Here is a 20,744-nt window from a genome sequence, read left to right as displayed (position 1 = left end):
GCATCTCTCTTATCTGCCGGGGTCCCACATTTCCCCCTGATTTCCCTGCCACATGGGGCACTGAGATAAAATGAGAGTGCATGCTCGGCCAGTAAAGTATGAAATTCTTCAAGGATAAGAGTATAGAGCTTAATGGAAGGTGTCTAAAAGTATGCTACAAAATGTTTCAATTCGATTTTTACGATATATCTGTAGGTATTTGTAGCCTGTATAGAGTGCTCTCCCACTTTCGAACAAAGAGACAAAGAATATTTCTTTCTGTGATCGCTTTCTTTGCTACAGTCTGAGCCATGCTTATAAATCAGCGACGTCTGGGAGCGGCGACAGGCGCTTGCACCCAGTCCCGACTTTCAGCCACCCATTTTGCCAGCATTTTCTTCAACAATGCCAGGCCAGACACGAAACACAACAAATTTTGTTGCCTGCATTGCGGCGCCTCTTTGCGTCCCTAGCATATCCAGTGCTTTCCTGTACGTAATACCCCCACCATCCATCTATCCCCTTCTTATCCCCACTTTCGGGTTGGCTGCACTCGGCATTATGCTTTGCGTATTTGTCGCTTTATGAAGTCATCTTGGCGTAAAAGCAAATTTATGACCAACTTCACTTTATTTCTGTCAGTTTTTGGCCCAGCACAAAGATGGCCATCTTTTTACCACTGTCTCCTTCGCTATCTTGTCGTCCTGCTTCTTTATATCTATCTGGCTTATAAACTCCCGAAAATTGTGCATTAGCATTAGCTGGGGGAATGTGTCAAATGGCGTGTATATCCCCAAAGAAATATATCCTTAAAAAAGGGTTTGGCAGTCTCTTGGCTTTTTGAAGGATTGTTATATTAAATTATGTGTTTGGTATGAATTACATGAATAAAACTGATTGAAGATACATATTTAGAATCACAACCATACGATTATTTAAGAATTATATGACATTGTACCTGTAATAAGTGCACCCTTTAAATTCTTTCGAGTTTCGGTTTTAATTGCCCATTTTAAGGTCTGCAGATCCATCTGCACTCTCATTGTTTGACATCTCGCTGCATAAAGGCCGATAAGGCTATATCTGTCCGCATATACATATATTTACAAACTCGCACAAAGGAAGTCTGATATCCTACTTAAGCGGGCAGCGAGGCATTTCCATTTATGTTGGCATTCGGCGCAATTGTCGGGCCAATTACAGGGCCACAATTACGCCGTATAAGCACATAAAAACCGGATACGCTGGATACCCAGGATACGCCGCTTTATGCCGGAGTCGCCGACCCTGGAGCCATAAAACTCTTAGCCCTCAGGGTTTATCATTGAATGTCCCAAGGGTCTGCAGACTTCAGGGTTGACCTCGAAAATGACACCGAATTGTATGCAAACAGTAAATGAGAAGTCATGAAAATAGGAGGGTATATATTTGGAGGGTAAAGTCAAGAGGATTTCTGCCAGAAGTTGAGATGAGGAGACGAGAGGCAAAAGCTGCAAGTCGGCCGAAAAAGTTATCAGCTTGTTAATTGCTTAACTTTTTCACTTCAACTTTTTTTATTCGTTTCCAGGAGCTGAAACGAGTCCCGAAGATAAAACCAAAACTGATGGAAAGGTTGCAGGGGTGCTGCTGGAGTTACAGACAGAGATGGAAATTTGGCTGCACTCAGAAAAACTTAATAAATATTTCGATTATTAAATGAGTTGCAATTGGCACTAAATTTTTATTCTCTTTGTTATTTTCATCAAATGTATAATATTTCCTTTGCAACTTTAAAGATTGCAAAGTTTAGGAGACAGTCTGTCTGATTTTACAAAAGTGTAGGATCTCTTTCTCTTTTCGTTGAGCAACCATTTTTATTTTTCTTGTCCTTTCACAGAAATTTAAATGACAAATGGCAGAAGGCGACTGCAACTTTGACCCTTCCCTGACCCTTTCTGACCGCCTTTTGGGCTCTCACACTGTGACATTTGCTTATCGGACGCTTACAATGTCATAACACAGCCTCCAGAGTAAAGAAGTTTCTCCCACAAAAACAAAAAAAAATCAGAGAAATGGAAATGGAAACTTTGCCCTCCTCTAATCTTGTGACAGGCCAAAAGCAGCTATACAACCAGCTCCTGTAATTAGGGTAGAGTTTTAAGGAAAAATGGGAGAAATGAAAAATCAATGCAGGACCCGGCCACTAAAACTCTCATTACTCATATGCCGTGAAGGTTAAACTGGAATCTGGTTCTCCGACCATAAAAAAGGCATTAAAACCATTTAAAAGTTGCCCTAATCTGCCCAGGAAAGGTGAACTTTCTGGGTTTATACGTATAGACAGTGCTTTATGACTTTTGGCCCGTTTCGCTTTCTCCGCTGTTTTATTGGCCGTCCAAATTGATTAAAAGATCAATGATTATGTGCCCGTTTAATGGTTCGCTGAATTTAATTTAATTGTAGTTGAGATTTTCACAGGTCTTAAAGGACTGGGTGTAAAGGAAATTAAAAGAACGAATTAATTTCCGGGCTATAAAGGATCTGCAGGATTTTTCACCATTTAATTATCAGAAACGTGAATATTATTTTTTTTTAAATATTGTTATTGCGTAGGTCATGCAAATTCTTCAGATAACCTTGTCTTAAACTAAAAGTCCCATCCTACGAGCCAAAATTAATTGCACCCGCGCTTTCAGATTCCGACAAAAAAAAACAAAAATCTGCAACTATTTCGATGTCTTCATATGATGAATTGCGCAGACGAAGAGTAAAAGTTGGGGAAAGTATTATTGCAACATTAGGAGATACCAGGGAACCCATTTCAGAACTTGACTTCAACTTAAAATTCAACATTTTCCAAGAAAAACAAAGGGTGTATAGATAAGGAAAAGCCAACACGAGTTCAGTGTGAACTGCAGACAATTGCGATAAATGTGAGGGGGGAAAAGCGTGGAAAAGTGTTTGAAAAATCATTGAATACCCGCAACGTGATGCAGAAAGTTCGCATATTTTTCTTACTCGCACACGTTCGCCCATTTCCTGCTCACATATGCATGCATTTGGCGTGATAAATAAAATGTTTAAGCACACATTTTGAAGCCATTGTGTAGATTTGACTTTGAATGCTCTTCCCTAGTTTTATTTTGGACCCCTTAACCCCTTTTTGCCCTTTTACGTGACGCAACAGACAACGATGACGACAGCAACGACATCTTGATGCTGCCACTGCAACTTTAGTTGTTGCTGTCTGCAATTCCTTTTATCAAACTTGAAAAGGGTATGAAAGTGCTGACTTCGAATGGGCGATACCTAAGAGCAAGTACATATGATATGAGGTTTTATACTTTTAATTTTGAATTCTTTTTTACATAATTCTTTAATAGCTTTCAATGTTAATGAGTACTACAGTATATATTTTCTTTGGCACTTCAACTTTACTTGCCTATCACAACTTCTATGCAAAGTCCTCGCACAGCCCTACAATAAAATCGATACAGGGCATCGGCACTCCAAAAACTTTACCATCGTACGCACACACACTTTACATATTCAGCGTTTCATCTACATTCTGTGTGCCATTTTCAATTGCAGTTTTTTGCAGCATTTGCTGCTTCTGACACGACACAGATACGCAGGACGACAAGGAAAAGGATGTCTGAGATGCGAGATGCGAGAGGAAACCGAGACCTTAAGTACGAAAATTTCAAGAGTTTTCTTATTTTTCTTATTTTGTTTGTTTTTTTTTTTCTCATTTTGTGTTGGCTGCTTGGTGTTCTCTGGTTAGTAATGTCTCCTACACACGCTAATGAGCAAAATAATTAATGATGCTCCCACGTCGCCTGTGTGCCGCTTGTGGTAACATTTTCCATGCCATTTGGCAGAAAGTTTCACTTCACCAACTTGAAGTAGTTCTAGTCAGCACAGAAAACGGAATCCATCACAGGCTTCTCTGGCTGGCCTTAATAAGCAGTTAATTTCATAGTTTTCCCAAACAGTTTTTCTCAGCAGCAGCAGCAGCGGCAGCTTCCCTCGCATTAAAAGTTGGAAACACAACATTGCGAACATGTTGGCTTCTGTGTGTCGGCTGAATTTTCCTCATAGCATTTTTTGTTTTTTATTTTTTCATTTTCATTTCATTATGCTGCCGCTCGGTCGGTAACTCTTCATTCGTTCAACTTAATTTACGTTTTATAACTTTTGCAATCATTACATGTTGCATTTACTTTCCCTTCCCCTAACTTCTTGTTTTTCTCTTTTCTGTTCGGTTATTTATTCTGCGGGGCCTTTTTTTTTGTTGCAAAGCCGGCTTCCATGTGTGCATAAACCATTTAGTAACAATTTTTGCTTTGGCAAAGTTTATTTTTTCTCCTATGTACATACATATATGGTGATGTTGTGGGTGCAGGGTAAAGTCTGAGGAAACATAAGCCAAATAGATACCGTCTGGGGAATATTAAATTCATAGAAGTTACGATCAGATCGAGGCTTCAGTTGCAAAAGTTTGGGAAACGGGCTTAATTAACTGTGTTTTTTGAGCTTCGCACAGCCATGGATAAGCTATACAAATTTGATCGTTCAGTTTCAGTTTGAACTTTAGTTTATTTAGGAATTAACATAATTTTAAGCAGTTTCTAAACCCGACTAATTTGAATGAGTGTTCGTTTAAGCCTCATTTACTAGGCATCAAAGCCAAATGGCAAACTTTTCTTTTTATTTCCGTTCGCTAATTAACCGATAATTCTGAAAGTGTGAGAAGTGTGAGGAGACCGCCCACATGGAGCACTTTTATTGGCTTACAAATGGAGAACAACAGATTGGAAATAATTGTTTCCATCGACCGACAATTGGCTAACAGAAATTACAAGCGAGCTTGTAAAAGGGGAAATCACATAGTTGGCTGCCTTATGGATTGACTCCTGTTTTTATTTCTTCGTTGCAATCTATTTTTTTCCGAGATTTTTCCGCTCTTATCCCGGCTGAGACTTCTTGCCGTAAGTGAACTTTTAGTAACTGCTACAAATCTGTGAGCTGGCAGCTAGTTAGCAAAGGCTTATCACACAGACAGGGCTACACAACCATACACAATCAGTCAGACAATCTTCCTGCTGCTTCTCGCATGTGTGAAATGACAGCCATACATCACAGGACACGGGATAGAAGGACGAGTGTGGAGCTGTGGAGCCGTGGAGAACAGGAGCAGACACTTCATAATGACACCGAACTTGCTGGATACCTGTGTTCCTTCCTGGGAAGTCCTTGAATATACACCCGTACCCTCGTACATCCCACATGGCTATGAATTACATTTACGTAAAGTAAGCTTTGCCAACGTAATCGCAACATGACAACAAGTAATGAGCTTTGACACGCCCACCGCCTCCCCACTGTTGCTCGTGGAAAACCCCCTATCTGCTGTCCTATTCTGGGCATCCGACTTACGGGCGATCTACTTAGCATTTCTTTTTACCTAAAACGAAAGCAGGCAAAGGCACTGGGAGAAAATCGATGACCTTCTGGACTTAGACTTTGATTATCAGATAAGCAGATGATCTCATGGGAACATTGGTTTTGTGCATATCTTCATGTGCGATGTTTAGGCCAGATGTTTTCTTGAACAGAGGATACTTTAATACTTCATTGAAACTTCGACTGTTTTCTTGCAGTGCAGCTTTGCCGTGGGTCCACAGCTATTTCTCATTTTTTGACACCCACACAGGCTGCTCTATCTGGCTGCCTTACACTTCCCTCCACGATTCATTCCCACTGAAGGTGTCGGTTAAATCATAGCAAAAGTATCTGCAACTTGACTGAGGAAAAGCAGCGATTGCAGTTGGAGGAAAGCATGGGATTGGGAGTCGAGACGGGGGGCGGGACAGAGACCGAGTTGATAAGCATCTGTGCACTTCATTTTTGCACTTTTCCCAAGTCCTTGGAGCAATTTTATTACAAGCAACTTAAAACCCAACCCTCCCGCATTTCGAACGCCGCATTTTGCTCCTGGGCAACTTTGTCGCCCATCCTACTGGATTCCTTCGTATCCTTGCAACGGGCTTTCTTATTTATTTGCAATTGCAATGACAGCGTCGCCATCGTCATCCGGCTCGTCCTGGTATTTATTCAAGTGTGAGCATCGCAGTCCTTCAGCTTCTCCTGGCCCTACAGCTCCTCATGCTCCAGCCGCTGGATGCGATTTAAACTTCTTACACACACATTTTGAATGGGCCAGTTGCAAAGTGCCAAGTCCATTACCAAGACACTGTCCGTCCGTCCAAGACGAACTGACAGAGGGACAGCGAGGATAACACAGCCTGACACTGACTTAACCAGTCTTCAGTCTCAGTTTCCGTTCCTCGGGCCCTTTCCCATGATCCTACTCCTTGTCAATCGGCATTAAAATCACAAAACAGCCGTGGGAAGAGGTGACAGGTGCACGGTAAGAAAATGGAGTGTTGCTTCGTTCTTGTTCAAGTAAATAAATATAATGCACATCACTTATTTAGAACAAGAGCCAAAAGAAATTTGTCTATATACGAGTATGATTAATACCGAAGCCATGGCCAACAAATTTCCATATCAATGATAGCCATTTTTTACCGCAGTGCACGAGGGAGAAAAATATAGATGAACCACCTGCCGTCGTTCCGCTTTTCAAATACTTTTCTCGCCAAACCGAACTTGATATGAAAGTCTTGAAGTGGCCAACGGCACTCGAAAGAAAAATTGTTGCAGAATTGCAATAACTCACACCGAAGGAAAAATGCCGTAGAAAAAAAAATGAGTAACCGGCAAGAGTATCCAAATGATAAATAGCAGCGACTGATAGGTCCCATGCTTTTCCTGAAATCCGAAACTCTCAGACATTTCCCCCGCTTTCCCATCCCTACAACTCAGGTTGACTTTGTGGAACTGGGGAAAATACTCTTCACATGCTCGAAGATTTATGTTGCGCATCAATTGCCTTGAGAACTTCGTTTTGAGCTGGTAATGGGTGGGTAAGTGGGTGGGTAAGTGGTTACCGGCCTGGTGGGACGGTAATGTCTATCTGCGCTCTTAATGCCAGCGTAATTTATGAAATGAAGTATGCATATATCTTGAATGACTTTGACTTTACAAGTGGCTTTGGCTTACAGGGATGTTTGACTTGCAAGTTGACAACTCTTTGATTCGCCCTTGGAAGGGGGAAACAATCTAACTGCCTTGCTTAAGGCCTCTTTTGCTTTGGATTTCGAAATTTAATTTCATAATTTTAGAACTCATTATAGCTCCATATTGTATTCTGGTAAGTTCTTTATACTATTGTATTATATACTAAGATCTAAAATGATTGATAGGATGTGCCACTTAAGCGCACACTTCGTTTCTCTGGAAACTATTAATTTTCCCCGAAGTTTTCCGTTCGCTGAAGGGGTAATCTCTCAATAAGCTGTTGGGAATCTCTGTCATTTAATCGCTCACCTTTCGCTTCTCACCTGTCGTCAGTCACCATTCGATGACTTGCTCTTGAGATTCAGCCAATGGCTCAATCTTCAGTGCATCACTCACTCACTCATCGATTTGTCTGTTGCTTGGTGAATTTTCTTAAGCGAATTAAGATCATTTCCAACCAATTGATTTGCTCAAACTGGGATGAGTTCGGAAAACGACAGTGTGCTGGTTGGTAGCTTGGGGAAGTGGGTGCTCGAATGTGTGCGTACCTTTTTAATTAACATAAAAATCTAATTTGCAGCACTTTGACTTTGATGGCAGCAGCTGCCGGCTCATTCAGTGGGAGTGTGATGAAAACAGCTTAACCTTATGGCCAACGATGTGTGCCGTTGTGTACTATAGCCCTCTCATTCGTGCCCCATCGCCGCCGCCTTCACTGTTTCTCTGTCAGCGCTTTTGACATTGGCCTAGACAAGGCCAAAAGCTTACCAAAACCAGGTAGCTACCTGCAGCTGGTCATGATGGCCAATGCTTCTGGCTACGCCGGAACAGTAGCACATCCTCAACCCAGCCACTGAAAAAAATCCAGTATACAAAATAAGTTAATATTTATTTATATAAATAAAGTAAAGAACTGGCCAGTGTGTTAGGAATCCAGACTAAAATAAAGACTTCGGTTTGGGTCTTACCAAATCGCATGATTAATACAACTTGTAGGATTTTTCTCCAGTGCTATTTCCTCATCCACATTGTCGTTGCCGTTGTAGGTGTCCTCGGCACATTAGCGACATTTACACGTCGCAGCAATTTCAAACAGCAGCCGACAAGGCTCATTCCCTAGACCCAGGAATCCTCCTCGTGGCCCCCACCTTAACCCCTATAGCTAAGCTTTGATATAGCGAGCACAGCCAGCATGCAGTCAGTCATAATCATTTTCATTGTCAACATTTTGCCGACACATGACAAACAGCAAACGAGAAAAAGTTGTTTTTATTTTGTGTGTCATCTTTTTAAGATTGCTCATTAGAAGCAATTAGCTGGGCTACAAAAAAACAAAAAAAAAACGGGGAATGTGGATGGGAAAAGTTAGTGCTCATTTTCATTTAAATTGCGTATTTACAGGCATGCAAATTTGATTGCCACTTTCAACAATTTTCACACTTTTCATTTGGCCGAATTAAATTTTCAGCAGGTGGAAAAGGGAGAGGGTTAACCAACAACGACAATGACCACTTGTCGTTGGCAAACATTTGCCAAAATGACCGCATTGACCAAATAGAGGCGCAGCCAAAGGAAATAAAAGTGCTGTATTTTAAATGAAGCAGAAAATCAGGTCGCATCATTATTCGTATGCCCTGGACTCTTTTGAAAAGTATGTGAGTTTTGTAGTAATTAATAAATAAAATGTATTCTCCACCATATTAATCATTCAGTTTTCACGGGCAATCGATTGTGTTAACTTCGTTAAGCATTCAACTGATGGGCTAATTTTCTGAACAGGTTAGCGTTTTCGGTGGGTTAACCGCTTCTCACGCCGTTTTGCCGGCACAATGGTTTTATGTAAATTTAGTCATTTGCCACAACATTCACACACATACACACACACACAAATAGCCAGTGGCCATGCCCCCGGGACGAGCGTTAGAAACAAGAATTTGCATTTTTATCTCATTAGCTTGTAATGGTTTCAGGTCCTCTAGGTCTTTCCATGTACATATATATATTTGTGCCTGTTTCGGTTGTTTGTTCTGGAGCTGACAACTTTGCGCTTTCTCCCATTTTTAGTGTGCCATTTCCGGCGGAAAGCCACAAAATAACACCCAAGCCCCTGCACCTGCCATAATTGTTGGGAATGCACTGGATGTGTTGCCATTTTGTTTTGTATTTATTTAATGAAATTTCATGCGAAACATATGTTGCACAGCGCTGCAGCGCAGCCAAACGAATTCAAAGCAGTATACAATCGTAATTCGTAGCACAACTTCCAGCTGAGTGCTGCACTTGACTTCTAATGGGTTTATTGCGCATTTGTTTGCAGATTGCTGCTGCTCCGTTGCTGTCGGTTTCTGGGGTTCAGCAATTGTTTATACTATATATTTGCCATACATTATCCTTCGTGTGCCCTATTCATCGATTCACATTTGGGCTCATAAGCTGGTAATAAACCATTAGATTGATACTTTCAAGTAATTGGACTGAAAACATTTAAATATATTAAGTCAGTATGTATCTTATTGGTATCGATTTCCACGTAATTTCTCGCATGTACAGTTTCTAACATTACGCACATCTTGTTGAACATTAAAGGTCATCTGACAGTCATTATGTGTCACCTGTGCGCAGCTCTCGCATCGCATTTCTGCCTGAATATTTTAACATAATTGCCATGTAAGCGAAATGTACAACTTTTATTGTTGCTGTGTCGGTGGCTTTGGCTCTTTTATATTTTTAGGCCAATTTATTTGGGCCGCCGCCAGTGGCATATGAATATGCGGCATTGTTTACGGGCTTAATTTGCATTTGTCTCCCATTGTACGGTGTCTGGGTTTTTCCCGAGTGCAATGGCCGCTTGGTCTATGATTATTACACCCGATGTACAGATAAACAAACATTTATTCATATTTATGTGTATTTCACTTGTAGCCATGTACAAGTGCACTTCAAAACACGATATGAAATGTCCAGAAATCATTGGATTTTTGAAATTACTGTTTAAAGTGTGAACAAGTATGCGACACAGTTTGTAGAACACATATTTCAAATGGAATTGTTCGTAAATATCTTAATTTCATTTAAAAAAGCTTTGATTTTTATGGTAACGCCATTAAAATATGTATCATTTACATTTTTGGCGAGTGTGGCATTACTGTCGCTTTGGATTCACTTCAGATCGCAGTTTTTGTTGAACTGCGGCGGTTTACATTTTCAATTCGCATGCAATGACTTAATTGTTCATAATTTTGTTATCAGATTAACACAAATTCCGCTTAACGATAATGACTTCATGCAGTTTATGGCCAGTGCGTGCGAAGGATTCGCGGCCAGGACCTCGGCTTAACCATTATCAGCTGCACGACAGTCGCTTTGGCCCCTTTTGGCTCCCACTTTCCTCGGAGGGCCATTGGATTTTATCGCAGGACAACGCTGATTAAATATCAACGTAATTTATTATTCAAATTAAGTTTATCGGCGAACAAAAGGCACCAGCGCTCTGTGGGTGGTTGTCCAATGTGAAAATGGTGAGTTGACGGGCGGTTTTTGCTCTTCAATGGGAGCATGGATATGTTGTATAATAAATTTCATAGGTATGTCGTGTGGGTGTGTGCCAAATTGACATATCGCTTTCATCCAAACTCACACACACCTACTCGCTCACTTGCCGTGGGCAAACAAATTAGCCGGAATACACGCCAAAACACACACACACACGCACTTTACGCACACACACACACAAATGCGAGTTTGGCCGCTCAGCGGGTTTTATCAAAAATGCATTTGTCATTATAAATGCAACGTGGTCGCCTGCACTCAATGTGCTTGGCTCACTCTTCTAGGCCAATTTGATTTGTGGGTGAGTTAAATAAGCCATTCATTATGCCAAACACTTTCGATGGGTCTTTTAATCAAAATTAATTCTCCAATTAAACTGAAGGCCTCGACTGGCCGTAAAATCTGGCAGTTTCTTGTCAAAAGTTGTCAATCAAACCAAGAAAAATGTACGCCAACAATATAATTATTCAAACAGAACTTTACTCTGGTATTCTGTAAAAATATATTCTATTTTCAATTGATATTACAAGGCTTTAATTGTTTATTTTCATGTATGATTCTTGCCTTCAACTATTTTCATTTAATCTGTGGGCAAAACTTAATTTTTGAAGAGTATCGGTGCGGCCGGCAATTACCGAACTGGTTTGGAAAGTTGTTTAATTTTCAATTATAAATTCATATAAATTCAATACCACACGACCACGCCCCTCAGCGCCTTTACCCCTGCCACGCCCCCCTGACCTGGGGCGTTCGACAATGGGCGCCTTTATGGAGGAGTGGCCATTATGTTGCTAAAGCCGCCATGGCTAGATTTGTGTGGCACGGTCAAAACGTGTTCAATAATTTTGTCAATAAAATGTCAGAGTGGGCATGAAAAAAAGTAGGTGGCCACTGAGTTTGCCGCAAAAAATGGACTGCTTTATATATTTCTCCTCTGCGCACTTTTCTCTCTTTTTTTCTTTTTTGGTTTGTCTTTTTTAGGCCTATTCGTGTGGCCTACAAATCGTCCCCTGAATGCGGTTAAAACTGTCAGGCCATAAGTTTACACAGGTTGAGGTGTGCTTTCTCTTTTGCTCGCTTTTTTTTTTATCGAGGTTCTCCCGCTCGCACATTAAACTCATTGTGTTTATGGCATAAATTTGCATGTTTTGCACGTAAATTTTTCAATTTGAATGGGCGCTTTCGATCCTTTTGACCGAGGGTCCTGTGCCCGGTACATGGGCCTTTTGTGTTTGCTGGGATATTGTTGGGGGATGTTGAACAAAATTTAAAGCTAAATAAAGCTATCACCGTGTGGGAGATCGTATCGTATCGACCTAAAAGGGTTCATATTTTAAGGCGTTTGAGGTGTAGTTGGTACTTTGAATCGAGTTAACGGTAATGCCAGGACTTTAAGTATTGAGTCGTATGATTAATATAATATTGATAATGCCTTCTAGCTGTGTAGTTTGTAAAAGCACATCAATTGCAAACTTAATTAATATTCCAAAAAAAAAAACACAGTTTGCAGAGTGTTTCGTGGTCTTTAATTTTCTACCATCATAGTGAGCATTTATGGTTTTTTATTTGTTAACGCTACAATTGAGTGTTTACACATTTTCGCCATGTTTTTGGTCGGCTCAGCTTGCGTCCTTGCCTACGGAGGCCTTAGTTTTGGTTATGTTGCCCGGAAGGATATCGGGTGTGTGAGTGTGTGTGTATGTGTGTTGACCTGGGCATGTGTATAAGTGTCAAAGGCATGTGTTTAGCATGCCTCATTTGAGCGCAAATACACCTGCAGCCATCAATTATGCAAAGAGCTAGTTCCGATGTCCGTCCATCGCTCCAACCGTCTATCGTGTTGCCAGGTCAAAATCATCAGAGGCGTCTCCGGCTACGTTTACGGCTTGGTTTACGGCTGTAGCTTTGAATATTGGCTTGGGGCTTTCCGGATTGAAGAACATTCACACTTCTAAAATTTTCGAATAAACCTGGATTTCGGAGTAGGTAGTACGAGAGGTCTAAAAACCGACAACAAAATGCAATAGGTAAAACAAAAAAATTGGGTATGCCAAAGGTGAAACTAGTAAAGTTCTGAGATTCAAAGTTTGAGCTCCAGGCTATCTTTTGAAACTGATTTTGCGAATTTTGTCTTATAGCTTGCATTTTTTCCGGTGCAGTTAGCCGTCAGGTAGGCGGCACATTCAGCGCCATCGTTAGTCTTGCCTCTTTCCACGACCCAGATTCCCGCAAACCCGAACTTCCATTCAGCCATTCAACCAGCAAGTCAGCCAGTCGCCATCTAGCTAAATTAATTTATTGGCCTTCCTCGCAAAGACCTATACCAACAGCAGTTTGCATAATCATCGCACACACACTCTCGCACGAAATTGGACAGCTTATAAAATATTTATTCAAACTGCAAGTTACCCGGCAATACTTGCTAAAGTCTAAATTGCAGATTGTCCAACCATGTTCATATATCCTTTGATAGAGAGTCAATTTGTTTGACCACCGACAAGGTTAGTGGAGTGGAAATGCAGAGTGTGATTTTGTAAAGAAAGGGGATCCCTAGCAGGAAACGAGAAATTTATTCAATTTTGGTTAATAACAATTAGTTTGTCAATAAACAATATATTTCTAACGTACATTGTAAGGTCTCTGCTTGAAACCCTCTTCTGAGCTCTGATCTACTCCTACGCCGATGTGTTGAACCTGCCAAACGCATATAAAGTTCATGGCAAAGGTCATTAAAAATCGTTTAACGAAAACTAAAGTTTAATTACGAGCACGCCCAATTTGCCACGCCCCTTACCCGAAAACGTTGCCTAATTGGGGGTTAACAATTTGTAAAACTTATCGAACTATGAGCAAGGACAACGCCCAGCTCATCAATTATGCTGCTCAAGTGCTTTGTGTGATTCTCCTTATAATATATACATGCAGTTCCAAAGGGTATAAAGGTCGTGGGTCAAAGGATTATGGGCTGAAAAGTGTTTGGTGTCCTTAGAGAGAAAGATGTTACCTCGATTCCTGACCGCCTCCTATCCGATGGAACGCCATTATTTTATGGTGCCAAAGTTTGCATTATCGCTGATTGGCTTCTATCCCGAACAGAAGCGAACTGTTTTAGTGAAACTCTGGAGTTTCTTCAACTTTTTCATCCTCACCTACGGCTGCTATGCAGAGGCTTACTATGGTATACACTACATACCGATTAATATAGCCACTGCATTGGATGCCCTTTGTCCTGTGGCCTCCAGCATTTTGTCCCTGATCAAAATGGTCGCTATTTGGTGGTACCAAGATGAATTGAGGAGTTTAATACAGCGGGTGAGATTTTTAACAGAGCAACAGAGGTCGAAGAGGAAGCTGGGCTATAAGAAGAGGTTCTATACACTGGCAACTCGACTGACTTTTCTGCTATTATGCTGTGGATTTTGCACCAGTACTTCCTATTCCGTCAGACATTTGTTGGATAATATCCTGAGACGTGCACATGGCAAGGACTGGATATACGAGACTCCTTTCAAGATGATGTAAGGAAAGAGAAAAGTGCAGTACGATCTAATGACATTATCTAAGCAAGCACTTCTTTAGATTTCCCGATCCTCTGCTGCGTCTTCCACTCTATCCCATCACCTACATCCTCGTGCATTGGCATGGTTACATTACAGTGGTTTGTTTTGTCGGAGCGGATGGTTTCTTCTTGGGGTTCTGTTTATACTTCACTGTTTTGCTGCACTGTCTGCAGGACGATGTCGTTGATTTACTAGAGGTTAAAAACATCGAAAAGAGTCCCTCGGCAGCGGAGGAAGCTCGGATAGTTCGGGAAATGGAACAACTGGTGGACCGACACAATGAGGTGGCCGAGCTGACTGAAAGATTGTCGGGTGTTATGGTGGAAATAACACTGGCCCACTTTGTTACCTCGAGCCTGATAATCGGAACCAGCGTGGTGGATATTTTATTAGTGGGTATTTGCCTAAGTACCAATCATTTCAGTATATATTATTAAATTGTAGTTTTCTGGCCTGGGAATCATTGTGTATGTGGTCTACACTTGTGCTGTGGGCGTGGAAATCTTACTATACTGCCTGGGAGGTTCTCATATTATGGAAGCGGTATATTCATAAAAAGCAGCTTTAACTATTTATTAAATTCATTGCATTTCTTAGTGTTCCAATCTAGCGCGCTCCACATTTTCCAGCCACTGGTATGGACACAGTGTTCGGGTCCAAAAGATGACCCTTTTAATGGTAGCTCGTGCTCAACGAGTCCTCACAATTAAAATTCCTTTCTTTTCCCCATCATTAGAGACTCTAACTTCGGTGAGCTTATGCGAAAATGTTATGGTACAGACGCGTCTTAATTTTGTGTGACATCTTATAGATTTTACGCTTTACTGGATCTCTCATTGCTCTGGCAAAGTCGGTTATATAGAGGATTTTATAGTTTCCTGTTCTCTTCTCATTTGGAATTCAAATATATGAATTATAGCAGTTGCAAAGAACTATACATCTGTAATTTATTACTAAATGAGAATATAACTATAAAGCTTTCGGTAATCAAAAGATATAGGGGAAAAGTAGAAGTTGAAAATATGGAACTATTTAAGCAAAAATTGTACAATTTACAAAGGGCATCGAGACTGCAATTTACTTTGCCCTTATTCATTTGCGAACCTTTCTGCACCTGATTTCCATCTTCTGGTTGAATATATCCTGCATTGTTTTTCTGTACTCTTTCTGTCTGCGTATGCGTTAATTCGAATATCCTTTACAACAATTTCGGTTTTCTTTTCATTTTCTTTGGTGCCGCCACCATTGACCCCTGATTGTTGTTGTCGAATTAAAGCTGCACTGTTGTTAAACACTTCCTTGGATGTCCTTCTGCTTTTCAGCTGCTCCTGCAAATTGCTTTCTTTGCCGTTGCTCATCACGTCCCACCCGCAACCACCCAGTCCCCCTCACACCACCATCCTGTTTGGCACTTTCCTCTTGGCCATTCCACTTGGCCATTTTCAGTTGCACGCTTTTCCAACTGCAGTTCATTTCCATACCTCGTGCACTGAACGAAAATTGGGTCACACGGCATTTAAAAAATATAATGTTTTGAATCTTTCTGTTTATTATTATGTATATTTATACACATGCACTTTGGTTTAATTTTTTATATTTTGTGTTCATTTTATTAGATTAAACGTTACTTATCCGACGGGAATAAGGTCAAGAAGATGTCAAAGAGCTCGTGATTAAATGAAGATGATAGAAGTGATACTTTTCTCAGAGTGCACACACCCACGTGCACCTTAATGACATCCGGTCTGCGTCTGTGTGGGTAGGGTACTTCATATCCTTGACGCAGTTGTTGATTTCCCCGCTCTGCCCCTTTGAAGACAACATCTTCAATGAGTGGATGTTGTGTGTTTTTTGGGGTTCCTCTCGGCTGATTTTTGTGTTTTATTTTTCTGTCTGCTTTTTTTTATCTCACCCATTGTTCATGCACAAATTCTTGCCATACTTCGCCCCCTTAATGCTGTAGTCCTTGAAATCCTTTACACGCACATGAGCGGGCCTATCTGTCTGTCTGCTCGTCTTTGTTTCCTTTGCCATTTGTTTGTTTATTTGCGCTGGCGCCTTCTTTTGTGAAAAGTGCTTTTGCTTGTAATGTGTTCGACTTCAGAGTTTGGAACCCCTTTTCTTATTCATTTGTTGTTCCAACTCTAGCCATTATGACCTAAGTTTCTTTAGAATCGATATTTTCCGCGACATTCTTATAGTATTACTGGTTTGGAATGAGTTCTGGTCGCTATAAATAGCTAACAATTAAAACGAAAGAACAAGCTAGTTAAAATACAAATTAAATGTTAATTATTTAAAGCTGATTTTCTTTCAATTGGTCAGATTTTCAATTATTTAATGCGAATTAATGAGTATTTTTGGTTCTAGCTGTGGCCGAAATCCTCCACCACTTGATGCTTTCTTCGCTCTTTTTGGAGCTCTGCTCTGTGTTCATTTTGCCTTTCTTGTGTTTCACATCATATTGCTAGCTGGGGCTTGTTGCTTGTTATTTTTATTTCGTTTCCATTCAGTCAGAGCTCAGGACTTGTTCTGCCCCTCCAGCCCACCCCCCACCAAAAAGCACCGCCCACAACCCCTTCGTCCTTTCCCCCTCCCTCCACCAGCAACCAGCCGCTTGTTAATGTTGTTCGTTTTCACATTTTTATGTGCATTTTATGTGTGTGTGTGTGTGTGCGGTGAATTCGACTCATACATCCGCATTTGCTACGCAATTTTTGCACTCAAGTTTACCTACTTTTTATGGTAAACACCCAAGGTTGCTTGTTTATTCTAGCAAAAATGTATTTAGGTGAGCTTAACTACATGTGGATGAGTGCGACGGTAGTGGGAGTGGGAGTGGCAGTGGCAGTGGAAGTGGGAGTGGATGTGCAAACGGGTGACTAAGGTCACCAACTGGGGGTCACCTCCAGAGCGTTACTCCAAAAAGGAGAAAGTTAAATAAATACTTCAGCTCGTTCTCTGTGGCTTATCGCAAATACATTTCTGTTGGCCTTCAATAATTATTTTGCGGGGGAAAATTTGCAGTGCGGATTAAGGAAGCCAAATAGTTCGTTATGGTAAGCGTGTAAGCCTTATTATAAATACATTAATATACACACACACACACGGTGGGGGCAGAAAATGGGTATGTGAGAGTGTGAATAATTAAATGTGTGACAAACATGCATAATGCAGCGACGAATAAAAATATAATATAAAGGACTCTGCGCATGAATTTCAATTGGAATATATGCTTTTTCAAAAAGAGAGTATTCATACAGAAAACACAATTAATTTGGTTGCTTATTAACATATTAAGAGGCCAGATTCGGCACATTCATTATAATACAAATTTTCACGTTTTAAATTAACCATGTGTATTGACAGATAGCAAATTTAATTTATTTCTTATAATAACATAAATGTTGAAAGTATTATTATTTCAATTGAATTAATTATAAAATATAACTAAAAATAGAGGTTTATTTAGTAATTTAGGATGATGGCCTTCTTTAACCTTTAACCTTGTAGCTGTTGTTGGGCCTGCCCTGTTGTTGTTGTTGCTGTCAACTAGGGCGAAATAATTTTTAATGTCATTTTTACCCACACGACTAATTAAATTTCGAGTTTTATGCGCCCGACAGGCCAAGTGAAATGTACATAAAGCAAGGAGCTTGGCAGCGAATTAACAAAAACAAACACGACCAACTGTGAAATGGTGACCCCAACAAACGCAGCATTTTCCGAGGGCCGAAAGGAGGCGTGGAAAATCAGGGGGGGGGGATGCTATGAGGAGCTATGAAGGAATGCGCCAGCATCGCCACATGAGTAAAATTTTAAGCAGACGCCAAAGTCTTTGGGCCATATTCTTCGTACCAGAGGACAAGACACGTTCGCTGGCAAAAGAAAAAAAAATGTTAAAATAGAAAGGGGTCGGGGAAAATCGCGAGGGCGCGGTGGGGATCCATTAAAATTCCGTTGGGGCATTGCAAAATAAATCCACTTGCAAGTGGTATAAAACAAAACAACGACAGCACTCAGTTGAGAAGCCGAAGAAATCGGCGTTGTGAACGAGGGGGCAAAAAAGCATAAAACTCGTCATCGTCAGCGTTTTTTTTCCTTCGACGGCGTCAAATGCCAAACGCATGTGATTCCTGCAGTCCTAGAATTCCGAAAACAACAGTAGCAAGCCTTCTAACATTTTTCGCACTTAGAGAAAATCATTAATATTTATTACAAATAATTTTTAACATACAACATATGATTTTAAATTAATTTAACGGCGTTACATTACTGAACGCATTACACTTGCTTATGGATTGTAGGCTCCAATAATTGCTTACATTTTAACAATTTTTTCTCAGTGCCCGTAAGCACACATACGTCGACGCGGTTTCGTCCTTGTATGATATGTGAAATGGCAAACAAATATTTTTTTGATGTACGGCCTAAAAGTATGCATTGAAATTCAACACGCGGCAAAGGACACCAGAAAAAAACGTTTGCCAGTATTGATTGTGGGTACGAAGGAGAGAAAGGGGGCTTTTCGCTGGTGTTTTCAGGGGGGCGGATGATTTTAGGCGTGTGGTACTTTGAAAGGCTCGAAATTAGCACCAGATCCTTGTTGTTTAAAGCGAGACACGAGGCGGCATCAGGAAATTACAGATGCCGTAAAGTGGAATAAGTTGGGGATGGCAAGTCAAGTGAATTGAAATGGTAATGATACATGACAATGTCTCGCAGATAGCAACACGAATGGATATGGAAGCACTGACAATCTTTCGCTTTTGATGTTTGAAAGCTTGGGGGAATGTGCCAGAGGATCCTTTAAGTGCGAGGCACTTTTGCGGTTATTGCAGCAAATGTTTATCTTATCTGTATTTGCTAACAAGTATATCTTTTGAATTAGTAGTCAAATTGGGGATCTGACACTCCTTAGTTAATGGGTAGCGTAGGTTAAAGATACTCTTGCTGGATATTTATATTTCCCTAATAAAGTCTTTAAATATAAGAAAAGGCAAATAGCCAGTATTTCCTTTCCACATTCTTGAGACTGTAGCTCTCCTTTTATCTGCACATAAGAGTTGTCTGAAATGTTTTGCCCACAGTTTTTATCACGCATACGCCTAGTTGAGCGCCTAAGAGACTCAGTCGCAATTAGAGACAACCAGCGACCGTCTACCCCTCTACTTCCACACCCCTATCCTTCGGCAGGCCCTCCGTTTCTCGCTGTTTTCCTCCGCGCAGCACATAATCTGCATACAAATGCGTTGATTTGCCTAATCGACGCCTATTTGTTTGGACCAAGAAAACAGCAAAAAAAAAAACCTAAAAAATAAAGACACTGACTATTGTGGATGGCGAAAGTTTCCCCAAGAAAAGGGGGGCGAAAGGGAGTAATGGAGGCGCGGCAAGTAAACCGACGTTTAATTTTTGGAAAGCGCGAGCGTGTTGCACGCATTAAAATTAAAAGCGAAGACGAGCACGCCTTCAATTCCCCGCCCCATTTCCACTTCTTCGTTCGTACGTGCTGGTGAGTCCGGAAAATTTGAGAGAGGTTCTGGAAAATGGGAACGGAAGTTGCCTTTGACTATGTTTTGCATTTGCATGCAAATGTTTTTTCATTGGCATTTTCACTTTCGTGTAGGAACCACGCCCGCTCACAAAAAAACGGGGTGGGTAATCTTTTTATAACATTTCTGGAAAACGTCAAAATCAATTGTCAACTAAAACACGTAAGCTATAGAATTTATTTAAGCTAAATTTTCGCCGTTGTTCGAAAGCAACTCTTTGTCTGTGTCGCTCAGCTTCCTCGGCTAAACGCCGCTTGGGGAGCCGATTTCCTTTGCGTCCCGGCATTTGCGCATTTCCGCTTCCGGCCGCTGGTTCGCCTACTTCCGCCGCAAGGCTCAAATCGTGGTAATTCTCGAATTTGTTGCTGCCACAAAATTATGACTGCGACTCGAGGCGGTAATTACTGTATTATAAATGAGGGCGTGAATGATAAATTTGCGGATGGAGCGCCGGTTGTGGCGCTGATTGAGGTGGCGTAAGTCGAAGCAAATATTTCGACCCCTAAGTAGAACTTGATTAAATGGAAATACATTAGAATTTTGTGGAATATTTGACGCCTTTTTCAGTTATATTCAAATGAATAGGACAACTGTTATCCATCTTTAAGCATAACAAAGCCCTTCTAAAGTAAACCTATTACCACATCATATATTAAAGGCCTTTCCCTCGGCACTCGCCAACCAACTTCGCCATATACTGTCATATACACGGCTGATAATCGAATCCGACTTTTCAACACCCAAGCGAATTATGGAGTTCACGTGGGGGGGCGTCGAAAGGATGGGAAAATGAAAGCGGGCAATTTATTGGACCCGAAATGGCGGGAAAACGCAAGGGGCTGGGGGTGAAATCAGCTCAGCAGCTCAGCAATTGCAATTAAAACATGCACATGGCATTAATTTAGAGGATGCGACACCTGAGGGCAGCTCACTCGAACATAAATCCTCCGAGAGGATCCGGTGCGGGGGAAACGGA

At 41.0% G+C, this 20,744-nt stretch overlaps 1 protein-coding gene across 1 annotated transcript; it reads left to right on the top strand.

The window, feature by feature from the left end:
• The first annotated feature begins 13,650 nt into the window (after positions 1 to 13,650).
• On the top strand, positions 13,651 to 15,075 carry LOC122626614 (odorant receptor 24a). Its single transcript, XM_043806931.1, has 5 exons — positions 13,651 to 14,171; positions 14,233 to 14,605; positions 14,658 to 14,756; positions 14,811 to 14,963; positions 15,025 to 15,075. Exons 1-5 carry the CDS (start codon positions 13,651 to 13,653, stop codon positions 15,073 to 15,075), a joined length of 1,197 nt encoding a protein of 398 aa, XP_043662866.1.
• Positions 15,076 to 20,744: the final 5,669 nt, after the last annotated feature.

The sequence above is a fragment of the Drosophila teissieri genome, chromosome 2L (genome assembly GCF_016746235.2).
Source record: "Drosophila teissieri strain GT53w chromosome 2L, Prin_Dtei_1.1, whole genome shotgun sequence".
In the NCBI taxonomy this organism is placed as follows: Eukaryota; Metazoa; Arthropoda; class Insecta; order Diptera; family Drosophilidae; genus Drosophila; species Drosophila teissieri.
This window is presented reverse-complemented; position numbering and strand designations above follow the sequence as displayed.

Coding starts and splice junctions, on each gene's coding strand:
- LOC122626614 (XM_043806931.1), top strand. CDS start 13,651: ATGTTACCTCGATTCCTGACCGCCTCCTATCCGATGGAACGCCATTAT. Junction 14,606..14,657: donor GCGTGGTGGATATTTTATTA/GTGGGTATTTGC, acceptor ATTAAATTGTAG/TTTTCTGGCCTGGGAATCAT. Junction 14,757..14,810: donor GTTCTCATATTATGGAAGCG/GTATATTCATAA, acceptor TGCATTTCTTAG/TGTTCCAATCTAGCGCGCTC.